The 18,958-nt window shown below is 37.9% G+C and overlaps 1 protein-coding gene across 1 annotated transcript; it reads right to left on the reverse strand.

The window, feature by feature from the left end:
* Nucleotides 1–12,421: 12,421 nt before the first annotated feature.
* On the reverse strand, nucleotides 12,422–13,796 carry LOC140802849 (uncharacterized). Its single transcript, XM_073158466.1, has 2 exons — nucleotides 13,444–13,796; nucleotides 12,422–13,346 (listed from the first exon to the last, which is right to left on the reverse strand). The coding sequence occupies exons 1-2, from the start codon at nucleotides 13,794–13,796 to the stop codon at nucleotides 12,422–12,424; spliced, it is 1,278 nt and encodes a 425-aa protein (XP_073014567.1).
* Between the last annotated feature and the right edge of the window lie 5,162 nt (nucleotides 13,797–18,958).

Genomic DNA, 18,958 nt, shown 5'->3' on the forward strand with positions numbered 1-18,958 from the left:
ACAATCACCTCCACTTCGTCAAGAAGAATATCGACCACACACCTCCACACATATTGATCTGAGTGCTTTTTTTGGAGAGGTTCCCAGTGTCCCAAATTATTTTGTCCAACTTCGAGATTATATAGATGAGAAGTTTATAAAATTGCAAGCATACATGGATGAAAGTTTACTACGATTGAGGAGAAGCTTGAACAGGTATCTGTCCGGGTAAAAAACAGGAAAAAAAATCCAGCAGAGACATCACGTCGACCAACTAGTATATTCCAGAAGCAAAGAAACAAAATATGTTTGATATCCAATGTGTTAATGAAGAAGTCTTGCCATCAGAAGGTAAGTCACATGCTTTAGTGGATAAATCATGTCACCTGATTAAATATTTTAAGGTATAAATTTTTACATACATGTTTTACTTGAAAGCGGACCGGTTACGGTGGCCGGAAGCGCAACGGAAGTCAAAAATTTTAATTTCAAACATGAAATTTCGGCCACCTTGGTATTTTTGTGCAATATTTACAAAACAAACACCATAATACATACATAGGGTGTTAGAAGAGATTTACCTATCAACCCCTTGAGGTTGATGTTTGGCTCCAACTAAAGTGTAAACACTTTAGCTCTTCAAAGGATGGAAAAATCTACAAGCTCACCTCCTTTCCTTCAAGAATTAGGCCCACCACTAAGCAAGGTAAAACCCCTCTTGATTTGCACTAGAAAATCAAGAGGATTTTTCAATGAGAAGAGAGTGTTCTCCAACAAATGAAGAACACAAGAGAGAAGAAAATTTTTGGAGAAAAATTGCCCAAAATTTCGGCCAAGTTGGAAAGGTAGAATGAGGGAGTGAAGTCTCCTTGGTTGTGCAAAAAGTTGATCCCCATGCCATGCAATATTTTATTAAAAAGTATTCAAAGTCTCTTCACCTCCCAAGCATGCAAACCCTAGTGGGCTTGCAACCTTTTGCAAGGCCTATGGACTTTTAATTGTCCCAAACAATTTTGGGCCCAGTTATACTTTTCTTGATTTTACTCAAGCCCACTAGTTAAATAATTATTTCCAATTGGGCTCTACAAGGCCCAATGTTATTTAATTAATCCAACACTTGAATTAATTTAATTATTTGGACTCTACTAGGCCCACTAGTGTTTAATTAATTCAACACTTGAATTAATTTAATTTAGTCCATAATAATGTTTGTGAAAATCACAATTTTCAAAAACATTAGTCACTTGGCCAAATTTTAATTTAGGAACACTTCCATAAATTAAAATTTATATTTCTCTCATAGAAGTCATACTTCTATTTTTCTTTACGCTTATAAACACATTTATAAGCCGTTCAACACATTGAACAATTTTACTTCTCATCGGGATTTACAAAGCTAGTACTTGTGTGGCCCTCAATGGTTCATTGATACAACTAGCCGTGGGTTCACATCTCCATGTGATTCGGACTAAACATGTCCTTATTCGAGCATACCCCAATTGCTCCATTCTTACTTATCAACTCCTTGATAGTAAGAACGTCAGAACTCAAGTTTGATAGTATCCAACCAATCACGTTAAACGCCTAGCAGCATCGCTTACGTGATTCCCTAGGTATCACATGATAGTGCCTGCAAGAACCATTCAATTATGGTTAGCGTACAGTACGGTCCCTTCAACTCATATATCCCGACCGATTCAACAACTATTGGTTTATCGAGAGTTGTCAATGAATCGATACTATGTGTCATGTTGTGGTTGCATCGATGGTGTAATCTATGAAACCCCTTTCATAATTACCACCATACTCTGATCAGAGATTTCAACCCACACATACATGAAAAAACACATAGGATATCCATACCCGTAGGTAAGCGGTGAATCGCCGGCTACAATGCATCGACTCCTATATGTTTCGCCGTAACACCCAACCTTGCCACCTGATGACCCCATAAGAGTCATTAAACAAGTCAAAGTGAAACGCTAGCACATAGAGTCTCAATGTTGTCCCGGGTCATAAGGACTAATGGTGTACAACCATAAACTAGGACTTTTCCACTCGATAAGTGAGAACCACTTGGAAAGTCCTTAATAGAGGGTTGTTCAGTGCACTCTACCAGGAGCACCTATCTGCATGCTCGGACATCACAATGTCCCCTACCAATGAAACATGGTACTCACATCGCAGATACTAGTCTCTAACTCGAGCGGCCTATATCCTTCTTAGTGGCGGCTGAATCGACTAGGAACCGTTTAGAATGTACAGTATTCCAAATATGAGTTTCATGATACTCATCATATGAGCATCTCATATTCTTTCTACTATATGTATATTCAAGGACTTTATCTATGCAACTCGCATGGGTATAAAGATAAAGATGCGCCAAATTAATAAATTCAAATATTATTAAAATAAAGATCGTTTATACAAAGAGTTTCATCGTGAACAGTCGGCCAACACTTGGCTCGACGTGCACCTTCTCTAACAATCTCCCACTTGCACTAGAGCCAACTACCCATATACTTCAGACCCATTGATTCGCGATGCTTCTCGAATGATGGTCCTGGTAAAGGCTTAGTTAGTGGATCAACAACATTATCTGCGGAGCCGACTTTGTCGATCGACACTTCTCCTCGTTCCACGATCTCTCTGAGGATGTGGTACTTTCTCAATACATGTTTGGACTTCTGATGAGACCTTAACTCCTTCGCCTGAGCTATGGCTCCCGTGTTGTCGCACATCACCGGGATATGAGCAACTCCATTTGGAATGACGCCCAACTCTTGGACGAAATTCCTAATCCAAACAGCCTCCTTTGCTGCAGCCGATGCAGCAATGTATTCTGCCTCAGTGGTGGAATCCGCAGTACTGTCTTGCTTGGAACTCTTCCAAGAGACAGCACCACCATTGAGCATGAATATGAATCCGGAGGTTGACTTCGAGTCATCAACATCGCTTTGGAAGCTAGAGTTGGTATAGCCTTCCAATTTCAGTTCTCCACCCCCATAGACCAAGAACAACTTATTGGTCCTTCTCAAATACTTGAGGATGTCTTTCACAGCTTTCCAGTGTGGAAGACCAGGGTTGGATTGATATCTACTCACTACACTTAGTGCAAAAGCCACGTCAGGACGTGTAGATATCATCCCATACATGATGCTACCAATAGCCGAAGCATACGGAATTCGTGTCATCGCCGCTATCTCTGCATCAGTCTTGGGAGACATAGACTTGGATAGGGACACGCCATGACACATTGGTAGATGTCCTCTCTTGGACTCATCCATCGAGAACCGCTTCACGATGGTATCAATATATGTGGACTGGGTGAGACCAAGCAATCTTTTTGATCTATCTTTATAGATTTGTATTCCCAATACAAAAGATGCTTCACCCAAGTCCTGCATCGAGAACTTACTTGCCAACCATATCTTAGTTGATTGCAACATTCCTACATCATTCCCAATGAGTAGAATGTCATCAACATAAAGAACAAGGAATGTCACAGCACTCCCACTGACCTTCTTATACACACAGGGTTCCTCAGGATTCTTAGTAAAACCAAACTCTTTGATTGTACTATCGAATCTGAGGTTCCAACTCCTAGATGCCTGCTTAAGACCATAAATAGATCTTTGAAGTTTGCATACCATATGCTCACTTCCGATAGATGTAAACCCTTCAGGTTGAGACATGTAAATTTCTTCCTTAATATCCCCATTAAGGAAGGCAGTCTTGACATCCATCTGCCATATCTCATAGTCATACCATGCAGCTATGGCTAGCAAAATCCTAATAGACTTGAACATCGCAACTGGAGAAAAGGTTTCCTCATAGTCAACACCTTGCCTTTGAGTATATCCTTTTGCTACCAATCGCGCCTTGAAGGTCAATACCTTCCCATCCGCCCCAAGTTTCCTCTTGTAAATCCATTTACACCCTATGGGAACAGTTCCCTCAGGTGGATCCACAAGATTCCACACTTGGTTTGAATGCATGGAACTCATCTCAGATTCCATTGCTTCAAGCCACTTGGATGAATCGGCATCCGATAACGCTTCCTTGAAGGTCCTTGGATCACATCCAAGATTAGGCTCATCATGGCCTTCTTCAAGAAGCAGACCATACCTCATAGGTGGTCTCGAGATCCTCTCGGATCTTCTAGGAGCTTGTATCTCCTCACTTAGCTCATTGGGTGTGGGTTCTACAACTGTGGGTGTCTCTCGAACCTCTTCGAGTTCTATCATCTCGCCTTTTCTATCCAATAGAAATTCCCTTTCAAAAAAGGCTGCATTCCTAGAAACAAACACCTTTGTTTCTTGGGGATGATAGAAATAATATCCAACGGAATTCCTTGGATATCCCACAAAGTAGCATAAAATGGATCGACTATCCAATTTATCTCCCACTGCCTGCTTCACATAAGCAGGACACCCCCATATTCTAAGATAAGAATACTTGGGAGGCTTACCCATCCATATCTCATATGGAGTCTTGTCAACTGCCTTTGTATGGACATTGTTCAACAACAGTGCCGCTGTTTCAAGCGCATATCCCCAAAAGGATGGCGGCAACTCCGTGAACCCCATCATAGACCGAACCATGTCCATCAAAGTCCGGTTACGACGCTCCGAAACACCATTCAACTGCGGTGTAGCGGGCGGAGTCCACTGCGAGAGAATCCCATTCTCTCTAAGATACTCTTGGAACTCGGCACTCAAGTACTCACCACCTCGATCCGATCGAAGTGTCTTGATGCTTCGTCCCAATTGCTTCTCTACTTCACTTCTGAATTCTTTGAACCTTTCAAAGGCTTCAGACTTGTATTTCATCAAATACACATACCCATACCTCGAAAAGTCATCGGTAAAGGTGATGAAGTAGGAATGTCCATGCTTAGTGGTGATGCTAAGTGGACCGCACACATCGGTATGGATCAAATCCAATAACCCTTTGGCTCGCTCCGTATGGCCCTTAAAGGGAATTTTGGTCATCTTTCCTTTTAGACAGGATTCACAAGTCGTGAGAGCATTAATATCGGACATATCAAACATGCCAACTCCCACTAGCTTGTTCATCCTTCTTAGGGAAATATGACCTAATCGAGCATGCCATAATCGTGCCGAATTAAGAGTATCTTGTTTGCGCTTATTTGTTGTTGTTATCGTTTGGACATTGTTAAGTAGAATATCTTTTAATTTTAAGGTGTAGAGATTGTTTTCAAGTTCACCGGTACCAACTAAACATTCATTCTTGTAAATATTGCAAACACCTTTGCCAAATAAACAAGAAAATCCATCAATATCAAGCATAGGAATGGAAATAATGTTTTTAATCAAGTCTGGTACAAATAAAACATCTCTCAAAACCAACTTAAAATCATTGTTCAAAAGCAAGTAAACATCTCCTACGGCTTTGGCAGCAACTCTTGCTCCATTGCCCATCCTCAAGAAGGTCTCACCCTCTCGGAGCCTCCTACTTCTTCCCATCACCTGCAAATCATTACAGAGATGTGAGCCACAGCCGGTATCCAATACCCAAGAAGTAGAATTAATCGAGATATTTACTTCAATATAGAACATACCTTTGCCAGAACCCTTCTGCGCAAGATATTCCCTGCAGTTACGCCTACAATGTCCAGGCTTCTTGCAGTGATGACAGATGTCAACTGTCTTCTCAGCCTTGGCTGGCGCGGCTGCCACTACGGGACTCGGAGTCTGCCTCTTCAAGGGCTTGCTCTTCTTGGGGCGCTGGAAAGAACGCTTCTTTCTTTTCCCAGGTGGACCGGTCTTCGTGCCAGATGAAGAGCCCACATAAAGAACCGAATTCTCCTTTTTGATTGTGGACTCAAAGGTCACAAGCATGTTCACCAACTCTTCAAGGCTGGGCTCGAGCTTGTTCATATTGAAGTTCACGACAAAAGGATCGAAAGAGCTAGGCAGTGACAACAGCAACACATCCGTGGTCAACTCCGATGGCAAGATCAAATCCATGCCAACGAGCTTGTCCATGAGCCCAATCAACTTTAGGCCATGCTCATGGACCGAAGTCCCATCTCGCATGCGTAAAGTGATGAGCTCCTTTACTGTGGCATGCCTCAAAGGCCGAGTCTGCTCACCGAAGAGCTCCTTGAGGTGCATATGAATGTCAGCAGCATTCTTTGCATCCTCGAATCGCCTCTGCAGCTCATCGTTCATCGAAGCCTGCATATAACACCTCGCCTTCAAGTCATGGTCGCACCAATCCTTGTAGGTATGCAATTCCTCAGGAGTGCAGCTGGTCGGAGCCTCAGCAGGGGGCGACTCAGTCAGTGTGTATGCAATTTTCTCCGAGTTCAAGACAATCTTTAGATTTCTTAGCCAAGTGATATAGTTAGGTCCGGTTAGAACGTGTTTTTCGAGAATGACGGAAAACGGGTTGCGAATTGATGACATTGTCAAAGATTTGTACTGAAAAGTAAAACAGATAAATGTTAATGACTATTTTAAAATATTTAATAAGATATAAAGTTTGGACTTTTACTTTATAAATTATCGCTCCCACTGTTTTGACATTTTCACTACCCTCTAGTAAAAACGGGAAACACTTTCCTCAGTAGGTACGTAAGGTCCAATTAGCGAATTGTGATCCCGAATAATATCGGCCAATTACAATTCCTAAAAGGTAGTTTCCAATTGCATCGCCATGCAACCCTCTACGTATACTTTTGTCTCACGTTTGATTAGGACCCAATAATATGACGTCGTTCATCTTTACGTGTCAAGCCTAACCCATCGATATTGAACCTTAATGGACGGTCGCCATGAGTTCCCTCAATAATATGAGCCGAAATCATGGGAGTTCCACGTAGTTCACATCACTATGCCAATGGATGTCACAGCTTTCCGGTACCCAAAGCTCCCCAATAATATGAGCCGAACCCCGAGTACGGGTAGCGTTCATCATGCATCCATTGTCGATGGAAGACAAGGAAATTATAAACAAATTTATAATTCCCCTTTTCGGACTTGATATTAATTTCGAATCTTATTCAAAATGAGGGTTTTTAATTTTGAAAGGTCTCATCATTAATTTTATTTTAAAAGCTCGCCATGTTTGATCGTATGTTTGCCGGATTCATGCAACTTTGTTATTATAATAATAATAACGCACATACTCATTATTTATAACATATCATGCATATATTATAAATAGAAAACAATACAAGGATGATCAATTGCCCCAATACTAATGGCCCGTGTGAGCTAAACACGGGCCTAGGTCCAATCCTAGGGTAAATGCACGGGATGCAAATGCAACTAAATTATTACATTAGCATCCAATATTACATGTCTTCGATCTTCATAATCACCAAGGCCACCATCTTCCAATCTTGATCTTCCACTATTCTAATATTTACAATTAAATATCCATGGCACATAGGGATACATCTCATGGGGTGGGAACGGGCCATAAACCAAGCCCACTTTAAATTGATAATTATTACAATCATACAACACAAATATCCTAGCATACACCTAGCAAATTGGGCTTGGGCTTTTGATCATCCTTCATGCATAATATCACATATCATACACCATTAATTAATTATCACAATAATTAATTGATCCAATATTATATATCTTGATCCAATCACTAACCGCCACAATTATAAATTAAATTAACAAAGTATACAAACTCCTTTGTCTACTTTCAAATTAATTTATTTATAATCGAATTTCTTGTAAATCACAATTTACTATAAATAATTAAAGTCCAACTTCAATTATTTATTTTATGAGAAAATATATGCAACAATTGTAAATTTAAACTTAAGGGCCCAAAACTCATTTTTCACCAAAAATACTTTGGCCCATTTAAATTTCACAAAATATGTTGACCATCTAATGACCCAACAACTTAAGGCCCATGACACTAAAATTGTCCAAAACACTTTTGGAAACCCTAGTCGTCATCACCGTCGCCGGAGCTCCGTCACCGGATTCCGGCAACAACAACAAAAATTTTTTTTTTTTTAATTTTAAAAACAGGAACTTTCGGGCAGCCCCGAAAAATTATTTTTTGTTTGTCACATAAATTTTCGGCCTTGATGTATATCATGCAAAAATATTTCTAAAGCGGTTAGAAATTGATCTCAACATAATATTACGTAAATATTACATAAAAACCGTAACCTTAGCTTGGATACCACTTGAAAGCGGACCGGTTACGGTGGCCGGAAGCGCAACGGAAGTCAGAAATTTTTAATTTCAAGCATGAAATTTCGGCCACCTTGGTATTTTTGTGCAATATTTACAAAACAAACACCATAATACATACATAGGGTGTTAGAAGAGATTTACCTATCAACCCCTTGAGGTTGATGTTTGGCTCCAACTAAAGTGTAAACACTTTAGCTCTTCAAAGGATGGAAAAATCTACAAGCTCACCTCCTTTCCTTCAAGAATTAGGCCCACCACTAAGCAAGGTAAAACCCCTCTTGATTTGCACTAGAAAATCAAGAGGATTTTTCAATGAGAAGAGAGTGTTCTCCAACAAATGAAGAACACAAGAGAGAAGAAAATTTTTGGAGAAAAATTGCCCAAAATTTCGGTCAAGTTGGAAAGGTAGAATGAGGGAGTGAAGTCTCCTTGGTTGTGCAAAAAGTTGATCCCCATGCCATGCAATATTTTATTAAAAAGTATTCAAAGTCTCTTCACCTCCCAAGCATGCAAACCCTAGTGGGCTTGCAACATTTTGCAAGGCCCATGGACTTTTAATTGTCCCAAACAATTTTGGGCCCAATTATACTTTTCTTGATTTTACTCAAGCCCACTAGTTAAATAATTATTTCCAATTGGGCTCTACAAGGCCCAATGTTATTTAATTAATCCAACACTTGAATTAATTTAATTATTTGGACTCTACTAGGCCCACTAGTGTTTAATTAATTCAACACTTGAATTAATTTAATTTAGTCCATAATAATGTTTGTGAAAATCACAATTTTCAAAAACATTAGTCACTTGGCCAAATTTTAATTTAGGAATTTTAATTTAGGAACACTTCCATAAATTAAAATTTATATTTCTCTCATAGAAGTCATACTTCTATTTTTCTTTACGCTTATAAACACATTTATAAGCCGTTCAACACATTGAACAATTTTACTTCTCATCGGGATTTACAAAGCTAGTACTTGTGTGGCCCTCAATGGTTCATTGATACAACTAGCCGTGGGTTCACATCTCCATGTGATTCGGACTAAACATGTCCTTATTCGAGCATACCCCAATTGCTCCATTCTTACTTATCAACTCCTTGATAGTAAGAACGTCAGAACTCAAGTTTGATAGTACCCAACCAATCACGTTAAATGCCTAGCAGCATCGCTTACGTGATTCCCTAGGTATCACATGATAGTGCCTGCAAGAACCATTCAATTATGGTTAGCGTACAGTACGGTCCCTTCAGCTCATATATCCCGACCGATTCAACAACTATTGGTTTATCGAGAGTTGTCAATGAATCGATACTATGTGTCATGTTGTGGTTGCATCGATGGTGTAATCTATGAAGCCCCTTTCATAATTACCACCATACTCTGATCAGAGATTTCAACCCACACATACATGAAAAAACACATAGGATATCCATACCCGTAGGTAAGCGGTGAATCCCCGGCTACAATGCATCGACTCCTATATGTTTCGCCATAACACCCAACCTTGCCACCTGATGACCCCATAAGAGTCATTAAACAAGTCAAAGTGAAACGCTAGCACATAGAGTCTCAATGTTGTCCCGGGTCATAAGGACTAATGGTGTACAACCATAAACTAGGACTTTTCCACTCGATAAGTGAGAACCACTTGGAAAGTCCTTTATAGAGGGTTGTTCAGTGCACTCTACCAGGAGCACCTATCTGCATGCTCGGACATCACAATGTCCCCTACCAATGAAACATGGTACTCACATCGCCGATACTAGTCTCTAACTCGAGCGGCCTATATCCTTCTTAGTGGCGGCTGAATCGACTAGGAACCGTTTAGAATGTACAGTATTCCAAATATGAGTTTCATGATACTCATCATATGAGCATCTCATATTCTTTCTACTATATGTATATTCAAGGACTTTATCTATGCAACTCGCATGGGTATAAAGATAAAGATGCGCCAAATTAATAAATTCAAATATTATTAAAATAAAGATCGTTTATACAAAGAGTTTCATCGTGAACATTCGGCCAACACTTGGCTCGACGTGCACCTACTCTAACACTACATCTCCTCAAAATGAACACTCCATGATCCTACAAAGCAAACATATCTGGCACACTCCCCAACGATTCGTAGTTGATGAAGGAGTTTCCAATGCCTAGCCAGTTGGAGATGCAAACAATAATGATGATAAGAAAGCTTACAATAACATGCTATTAACCTATGTCAGGGCTAAGAGGCAAATCAAGAAGTCATCATACTTATCGTCGTTCTTCATGCAATTGTCGTAGACGCCCCCTTTATTAGTTAGCCATCAACTTGGATCATGTAGTGGCACATTTCAACCACTTCAAATAGCAAAGTCACCGAAGCTAACTATAGCTTTGAAGGAGCAAATTAAAACAATGAAAGGCACTCGTCAATGCCTAATGGCCGCCTACGATAAAAAATGGTTTAATGATTTGTTCTTGCCTAAGTCGTGGCTTGGATCTTCTGTGAGTATATATGATTTCATCTATTTAATTAATATATATGTTCTTCATGTGTTTTGTGCTAATCATTAATCTTTTTCTTATTTATAGCACATTAACGAATGCATGAATGGGTTTTGGTGCTTCAAAAAAAGTATCCTCATTTAGTGGCACAAGACATTGCTATAATGGGTGGTTATTTTAGTGAACTTTTGGGTTTTGTCCATTCCAAAGCTGAAAAAGGTATGTCTCATTGTCATTGGGAGGATTTGATTCGAATGGCTGAAGGATCAAATAGAAATGGAAATCATTGCCATGGAAAGAAACATAATTTATCCTTGTGCCTTACCATGTCCCCTGTAAAAATCGCTATAAAGGCCGCATCTATCATAATTTATGATTGTGGAATCTGTTTAACCAAAGAGATTAACATGGAGTCGTATGTTCGTCCGCTACAAGTTCTAATTCCTCGATTATTGAATATTGTGGGCGTAGTAACAACAGATAAATGGAATATCACACGACCGCCGTCATTCCCTCAGAATATTGTTGGGTTTGTTTTACCAAATTCAATTTTATTTTATTTTACATTTATTCCATGATTAATTTTAATAATTTTAATTTTGCACAGGTGATTGTGGTGCATGGGTGATCAAGACCATCGAGATGGAATTAGCTCGTCTCAATTCATATGAAATAAATGACAAGATAGTCGACTCATGTAGACCCTATTTAATAGCATGTACTTGGAATAAATATTGGATTTTGTAGCGATACCATGGTGGTTGTTGGGATGTTTTGTAGCTTGATCATGTACAACTGCAAACAAAAACTAATGATTTGTAGTGTTTTTACTAGATATTATGATCATCTTTTATACATTGAATAGTACAAAATATCTTCGATTCATCCTTACTAAGTCATTAATGTTTTACTACATTTTTTTTAAAAAAAATCCAACCTTCCACTTCCCAAAAACAATATTTTCTAGTACATCAAGTGGTTCTATTAGATCACGCATATCACTCAGTCACTCTTTGTATTATGACATTATTTTTATATTTTACACAATCACTCCATTATACTATACTAAAATAGAGCAAATAGACCCCAAACGTGAAGTTGCTCGTATTTTCTATTATAAGAATCATATATCACTCAGTCGCTCTTTGAATTATTTTACGCCACTTTTATATTTTATACTCACATGATTATAATATACTATAATATAGTAAATAGTCCACAACACTTTAATTTTATCACCTTTTATACATTGAATATTACAAAATATATCCATACTAAATCAGTAATGTTCAATTACATTTTTTTAAAAAAAAAATCCAACCTTCCACTTCCCAAAAACAATATTTTCTAGTACATCAATTGGTTCTATTAGATCACGCATATATCACTCAGTCGCTCTTTGTATTATGACATTATTTTTATATTTTACACTATCAATCCATTATACTATACTAAAATAGAGTAAACAGACCACAAACGTGAAGTTGCTTGTATTTTCTATTATAAGAATCATATATCACTCAGTCGCTCTTTGAATTATTTTACGTCACTTTTATATTTTATACTTACACGATTATAATATACTATGATATAGTAAATAGTTCACAACACATAAATTTGATCACTTTTTATACATTGAATAATACAAAATATATTCGATTCATCCATATTAAATCATTAATGTACAATTACATTTAAATAAAACATCCAACCATTCACTTTAAAAAAACAATATTTTCTAGTACATCAAGTTGTTTTACGAGTATATTTCGTCTTATAATATCCAACATCATCGCATAAGATGCATTTATTTTTTCGTTGTCGTCCAAACTCTCCAATAGATGGTCTTCTTTGTTTATTTGGTCGCCCCCATTTTGGCTTGAATTTAGGAGGTAGCATTTCCAAATTAGGAATATAATCGGGAATTTTCCGATCTCTTGAATGAGGCACGAGGTAAATGGTACCCGAGTAGGCTTTACGCCACATATGCACAAGGTAATAAGGTGAGAACAACTCATAGATACAGAAATTTGCTAGATGACAAGCTGCTAATGCATGTTTACATGGAATTTTATCACATTGAAACACACAAAAACTGTAGGAGTAGGTGGAAAAATCAACTATTTCATCTGTATCATCACCAAATACACGATATTCAGAATAATTCAACTGAGTTACCTTTAGACATTGTGATTGAGTAAACCTAGTTTGCAAAATCAACTCTATAGATGGAGTAAACTTCGTTCTGCATGAAGCTAACTCTGTTGCTGTGCGGTGTTTGTTGAACCAAACAGAAACCATATTTTGAATTGCATTCAATAGTGATATGATTGGTAACTCTCTTTCCTTAGACAATCTAGAATTTATCGACTCAGCCCCATTAATTGTCATAATATCATATCGGTTACCTCGACAGAAAGCTCTAGACCATTTATTTGGTGAACTGCTTTTATCAAGATATGAAGCCACACTTGGGTATTGATTTTTCAACTTCTCATACAACATGTTAAAGTCGGACATTTTGCAAGCATATGCAGTTTTCGTTAACAACTCAACCCCAGCACCCTTTTTACCACAATGGGTACCGATATTTTGCAAAAGGTGCCATGTGCAATGTAGATGATGTGAGTGCTTGTACACAATGGCCACTGAGCTGATAATGGCAGCATGTCTGTCAGAGATAATTACCAAATCAGGATCATCTGGAATCGGTTCATGCAATTTCTGCAAAAACAAGTCCATGACATTTCATTCTCTGAGTCAACAACAGCCCATGCAATGGGGTATTGATGTAAATCTCCATCTTGGCTGTTGCAAGAAGCAAAACACCTCTATACTTTCCCTTCAAAAAAATCCCATCAATTGCATTAACTTTTCGCATCCTACGAAACCCAGATATGCATACCCCATAAGCTAAGAACATGTACTTAAATCTTCCACTAGAGTCAGTCTCCAAATGAGTTATAGTATCTTTGTTCACTTGCTTAATAACAAATAAATAAGCTGGCAAAGTTCTGTAACTCTCTTCTAGATCTCCCCTCAAATGATTAAGAGCAAGTAGCTTGCCCTTCCAAGCTTTGTAGTAGCTAACACCAAACCCTTTATTTTGCATTATCGTCATTATTGTTTTTGGCGCGGGGGGTATTTGTTGCCCTCTAAAATTTTCTAGCAATACATCTGCAACTACAATAGAACTTGCTTGTCGGTGCCTTCGTCTTCTGTCAGAAAGGTCACATGAGTGTATGTTACAATAAATTCGAATTTCAAATTGAGTTGAATTAGCCTTTCGTGTTGCTCGCACTCTCCAGCTGCATTTTTCTGTAATGCATCCCACCACATAAAGTTTCTTTGTCGACCTTTCAACATTCATATCAAATGAGGCATTCAAAGAAATCTTAGTCAATACTTTCTTAAGTTCATTTTTACTGTTGAACTTTTGACCAACTGATAAATTCGATCCATTGGTGAATGAAAATGCACCATCAACATAGACACATAAAAAACATCATGAACACCTGATAATGCGGGAGGAAGAGCTAGTCTATAAGCCAAATCACCAACACATTCCAAAATCTCATACGAACCTATGAATCTCGGTGATAATTTACCCTTCTTCCTAAATCAAATTGTACCACGGAAATGAGATATTTTCATAAAAACTCTGTCAAATTTCTCAAAAATCAACGGTCGTCTTCTGATGTTCGCATACTTATCCTGCCTATCCTGAGCAGCTCGCATACGAGTCTGAATCAATTTCACATTCTCTGTCACATCTCTTATCATATATGGTCCTACAATTGGTGCTTCAAATAAATCGTCCCAATACATATGAAATCGCAACTGTCTGCCATATAGTGCTTCAAATGGTGACATTCCAATGCACACTTGATAACTGTTGTTATAAGAAAAATTGACAAGTGGTAATGAATCCTGCCAACCTATACCAAAATCCATCACTATAGCTTTCAGCATATCCTCTAATGTATGAATGGTACGTTCTGATTGTCCGTCTGTCTCATGATGATATACTGTACTCAAATGCAAACGAGTACCAAGGGCCTCTTGTAAACTCTTCCAAAAATTAGAAGAAAATATGGGATCACGATATGATACAATGGACTTAGGCACGCCATGCAATCTCAAAACTTCTCTGATATACAATTTGGCCATCTGATCATGCCTATATGTCATCTGATAAGGAATGAAACACGAAAACTTGGTTAATCTGTCAACTATAACCCAAATTGCATCGCAACCCCTCGATGACCTCGGCAATTTCATGAAAAAGTCCATGATGATATGGTCCCACTTCCATTCTGGAACCTTAAGGCTATGAAAATGACCTCCTGGTTGCTTCCTTTCTACTTTCAATTGTTGACAATTCAAACAATGAGACACAAATTCTGCTTTGTCAGATTTCATTCTTTTCCACCAAAATTGTTTCTACAAGTCATTGTACATCTTTTACTTCCAGAGTATACACTGAACTTACTGCAATGAGCATCACGCCAATCTGTATCCTCAACTCTGAAATATTAGGAACTACAATACGATCATTCACAAATAAAATACCCTCATTATTGAACTGAAATTCTGATCGATGCCCTGATCTGACGAGTTCAAATGATTTCTGAATGCTTTGATCTAATCTTTGGGCTTTTTAATTTTTACAAAAACTCTGACTCTACCTGAATCATAAATACTCTTACGTGTTGAGTATCTACCACAAAATCCAAACCAGAAAGACAAAATTCTTCTACTAATCAGATATACTGCAAGTGATCAAGGACATATTGCATACTTTTATGCTCAAAGCATCAGCTGCTGCAATAGACTTGCCTGAGTAATATTTTGTTTAGCAATCATAGTCTTTCAACAAGTCTAACCAACGCCTCTATCTCATGTTCATCTCCGCTTGTGAAAAGAGGTATTTCAAACTCTTATGATCAGTGAATATCTCAAATTTCTCCCCATATAAGTAGTGACGCCAAATCTTAATGGAAAAAACTAGTGCTGTTAGTTCCAAGTGATGCACTGGGTATCTAAACTCATGTGGCTTCAACTGTCGTGAAGCATAGGCAACCACACGGCCATGTTGCATTAATACACAACCTAGTCCTCGATGTGAAGTATCAATGTGCACTATAAATCCTCTTATACTTGATGGGATAGTCAGAACTGGAGCACTAGTCAATCTCTTCTTAAGTTCAACAAAACTAGCCTCACATGCCTGCGACCAAATAAATGGTTCATTCTTTTGTGTCAACTGGGTAATTGCCTCGCAATCTGTGAGAATCCTTCAATAAATCTGCGATAATAGCCAAACCAATAAAACTACACACATTAAGAACCGATGTCGGTCTAGATCAATTGATGACTGCCTCAACTTTGCTCGGATCAACTGATATACCAGCACTTGAAATCACATGTCCAAGGAAAACCACTCTATCCAACCAAAACTTGCATTTGGATAATTTAGCATATGACTTTGAGTTCTCAAAATCTGCAAAACAACTCTCAAGTGCTCAGCATGCTCAAATTCAAATTTTGAATAAATAATAATATCATCAATGAAGATCACAACAAATTGATCTATATACCTTTGAAACACACGATTCATCAAATCCATAAATACTTCAGGTGCATTGGTCAGCCCATAAGGCATAACCAAAAATTCAAAATGCCCATCCTGGTACGAAAATCAGTCTTAGACACATTTGCCTATCTAACTCTTAACTGATGATATCCGGATCTTAAATCAATATTAGAATATACTGAAGTACCCTGAAGCTGGTCAAAGAGATCATCAATCCTTGGCAAAGGATACTTATTCTTTACTGTGGCTTTATTCAATTGTCTATAATCGACACAAAGCCTCATAGACCCATCTTTCTTCTTCACGAATAAAACCGGAGCACCCCAAGGTGAAACACTTGGTCTTATATATCCTTTAGCCAATAGATCCTCAAGTTGTTCCTTTAGTTCTTTCAGTTCAATTGGCACCATCCTATAAGGAGCTCTAGAAATAGGCTGTGTACCTGGCATTAACTCGATGTTGAACTCAATTTCTCGGACTAGAGGAAATCCTTGAATTTCATCTTGAAATACATCTGAAAATTCACTAACAATTGAAATATCTGCCGATTTAGGTACCGACCTTGAAATATCAATTGCATAAACAAAGAAACATTATGCTACTTTATGCAACAAACGAGTTATGGACAAAACAGATATAAAAAGAATCTTAGCTCGAGAAACCTTACCATAGAACGTCCAGTGATATGTCATATCAGGTCTAAACTTGACAACCTTCTTAATACAATTGACAGTAGCCATGTATCTTGTCAGCATGTCAAAGCCCACTATGCAGTCAAAATCAGACATCTCCAACACAATACAATCAGGCTCAATGACATTATCATCATAACGAAATTCACAACCACTTATCATTTCAGTTGACCTCATCACTTGCCCAGTGGAGTAGAAATAGATAATGTAGATGATAATAGCATATAATGCAATGAATGCAAGGAGACAAAGTGCTCAACTATTAAAGTGTGTGATGCAATAGTATCCATCAAAACATAATCAGGATAATTTGAGAGAAAACAATTACCTGCAATGACATTATCTGGAGCATTATGTGCCTCATCCTTAGTGAGTGCAAAAACTCGGGAATGTTGTCTAGGTGGCTGTCCTACCTGGCTACCACTTTGTTTGTTCTGACCTGACTGGTTTGACTGCTGATAGAAATGAACTGTAGGGGTCTGACTACTCTGTTGAGGTGTCTGTCTCGATGATCCCACACTCCGAGATATATCACTGCCACGGTTAGGACACACTCGATCGTAGTGTCCCACATGGCTACACAAATGGAAAGCTCCCGAGACTCCTCTACTCTGATTGGTATAATGTCTACCACCACACTGACCACAAGTCGTGACTGAATAACCTGTGCTATGAACTGAACCAGATTGTCTCGATACACTAGAGCTCGAAAAATTACTGTCATGCATCTTAAATTGCTTGCCTCTAGCCCTAAACTGCTCTCTTATGTTGCCACAATTACCGCCACTATTACCATGTCTAAACTGCTGTCGATACTGTGGCTGTTGGGGTCATTGCATATACTGAGAACCTGTAAAGCCCAAAAATCAGTACATGTAAAACCCATGCATTTATTTATTTGTTAAATTATTTAATTAATTTTAAAACGATTTTAGTGATGCACGATTTATGAAATTGCATTATTTACGTTATGTAATGCACGTTAAAATGTTTCCCGAGTTTCATGTATCAGGCGATTATTCGATGCGGGATCGAGGAAAAGAGACAGACGACGATTTTGGCAATTTTAAAAATGTGATATTTTATTTTAAGTTAGGATTGAGACATTTTAAATGATTTATTAAATTTTTAGTATTTCAAAAGCCTAATTGAATTATTCAGTGATTTTAAGATTTTAAAACTTTTAAAGATTTGTCACTTGTACATTTTATTTTTAAATTAGGGGATTTTTATTAAAAATTAATAGGGATTATTATTTTAATTAATTTGTTAATTTTTTAATTAAGAAATTTTTTCCCCTAAACTAGAAATAAACTCACGCACACACACACTTAGACACACACACACATACATTTAATTACACTCTCATTTGTTTTTTTTAAAGAAGAAAAGTATGGTTCTTGGAGCAAGAGCAGCCGTCCCTTTCCTCTGTAATTTCCAGCAATTCTCGTTCGTTTTCTTCAAAGAAAATCGTGCCACATTCAGCCCGCATCAACCCTCACATCCTTCTCGCTTCGGTGTCGTCGTTTCAGTAACTTTAAAGACCAAGGCATATATATTCTTTCGTTTATGCATCGATCTCATTATAGTACATGTTCTTATGTTTATTATGTGTAAAAATTCATGTATGTTGTGCAACATTTGAGAAAAATTGGTTAGATCGATTGTGAAATGATTTTAGATCTGGAAACCCAAATTCTGCTGTCATTTCGACTTCTAGGAAAATTCGGTCGCCTTTTTGGGAAAAATTTTCCCATATAAACCATAGTACTTTTTGATATCTTAGATTTGACAGTAAATTCAAAATTTTTGGACAAGAAACGAGTGAGTTATGATCGTTTTCGCGGGACTGCTCAAACTGTAATTTTCTGGAAATGTGTTCTTGAAGTTCATTTGTTGCGGGCTTCATTGGGAACCGTTGAGTGATCGATGCTGCATTTAAGTATTGTGATTATAATGTTGGGATGATTTTTGGTGCTTCGTTTCGTGTCGATA

This window comes from Primulina eburnea, chromosome 10 (assembly GCF_022965805.1).
Source record: "Primulina eburnea isolate SZY01 chromosome 10, ASM2296580v1, whole genome shotgun sequence".
NCBI classification, from domain to species: domain Eukaryota; kingdom Viridiplantae; phylum Streptophyta; class Magnoliopsida; order Lamiales; family Gesneriaceae; genus Primulina; species Primulina eburnea.

What these genes read in the sequence shown, in the direction of transcription:
- LOC140802849 (XM_073158466.1), bottom strand. Translation starts at nt 13,796, where the DNA reads ATGACGATAATGCAAAATAAAGGGTTTGGTGTTAGCTACTACAAAGCT. An exon ending in AATACCCCATTGCATGGGCT is followed by an intron (nt 13,347 to 13,443) that starts GTTGTTGACTCA and finishes TATCTCTGACAG; the next exon opens with ACATGCTGCCATTATCAGCT.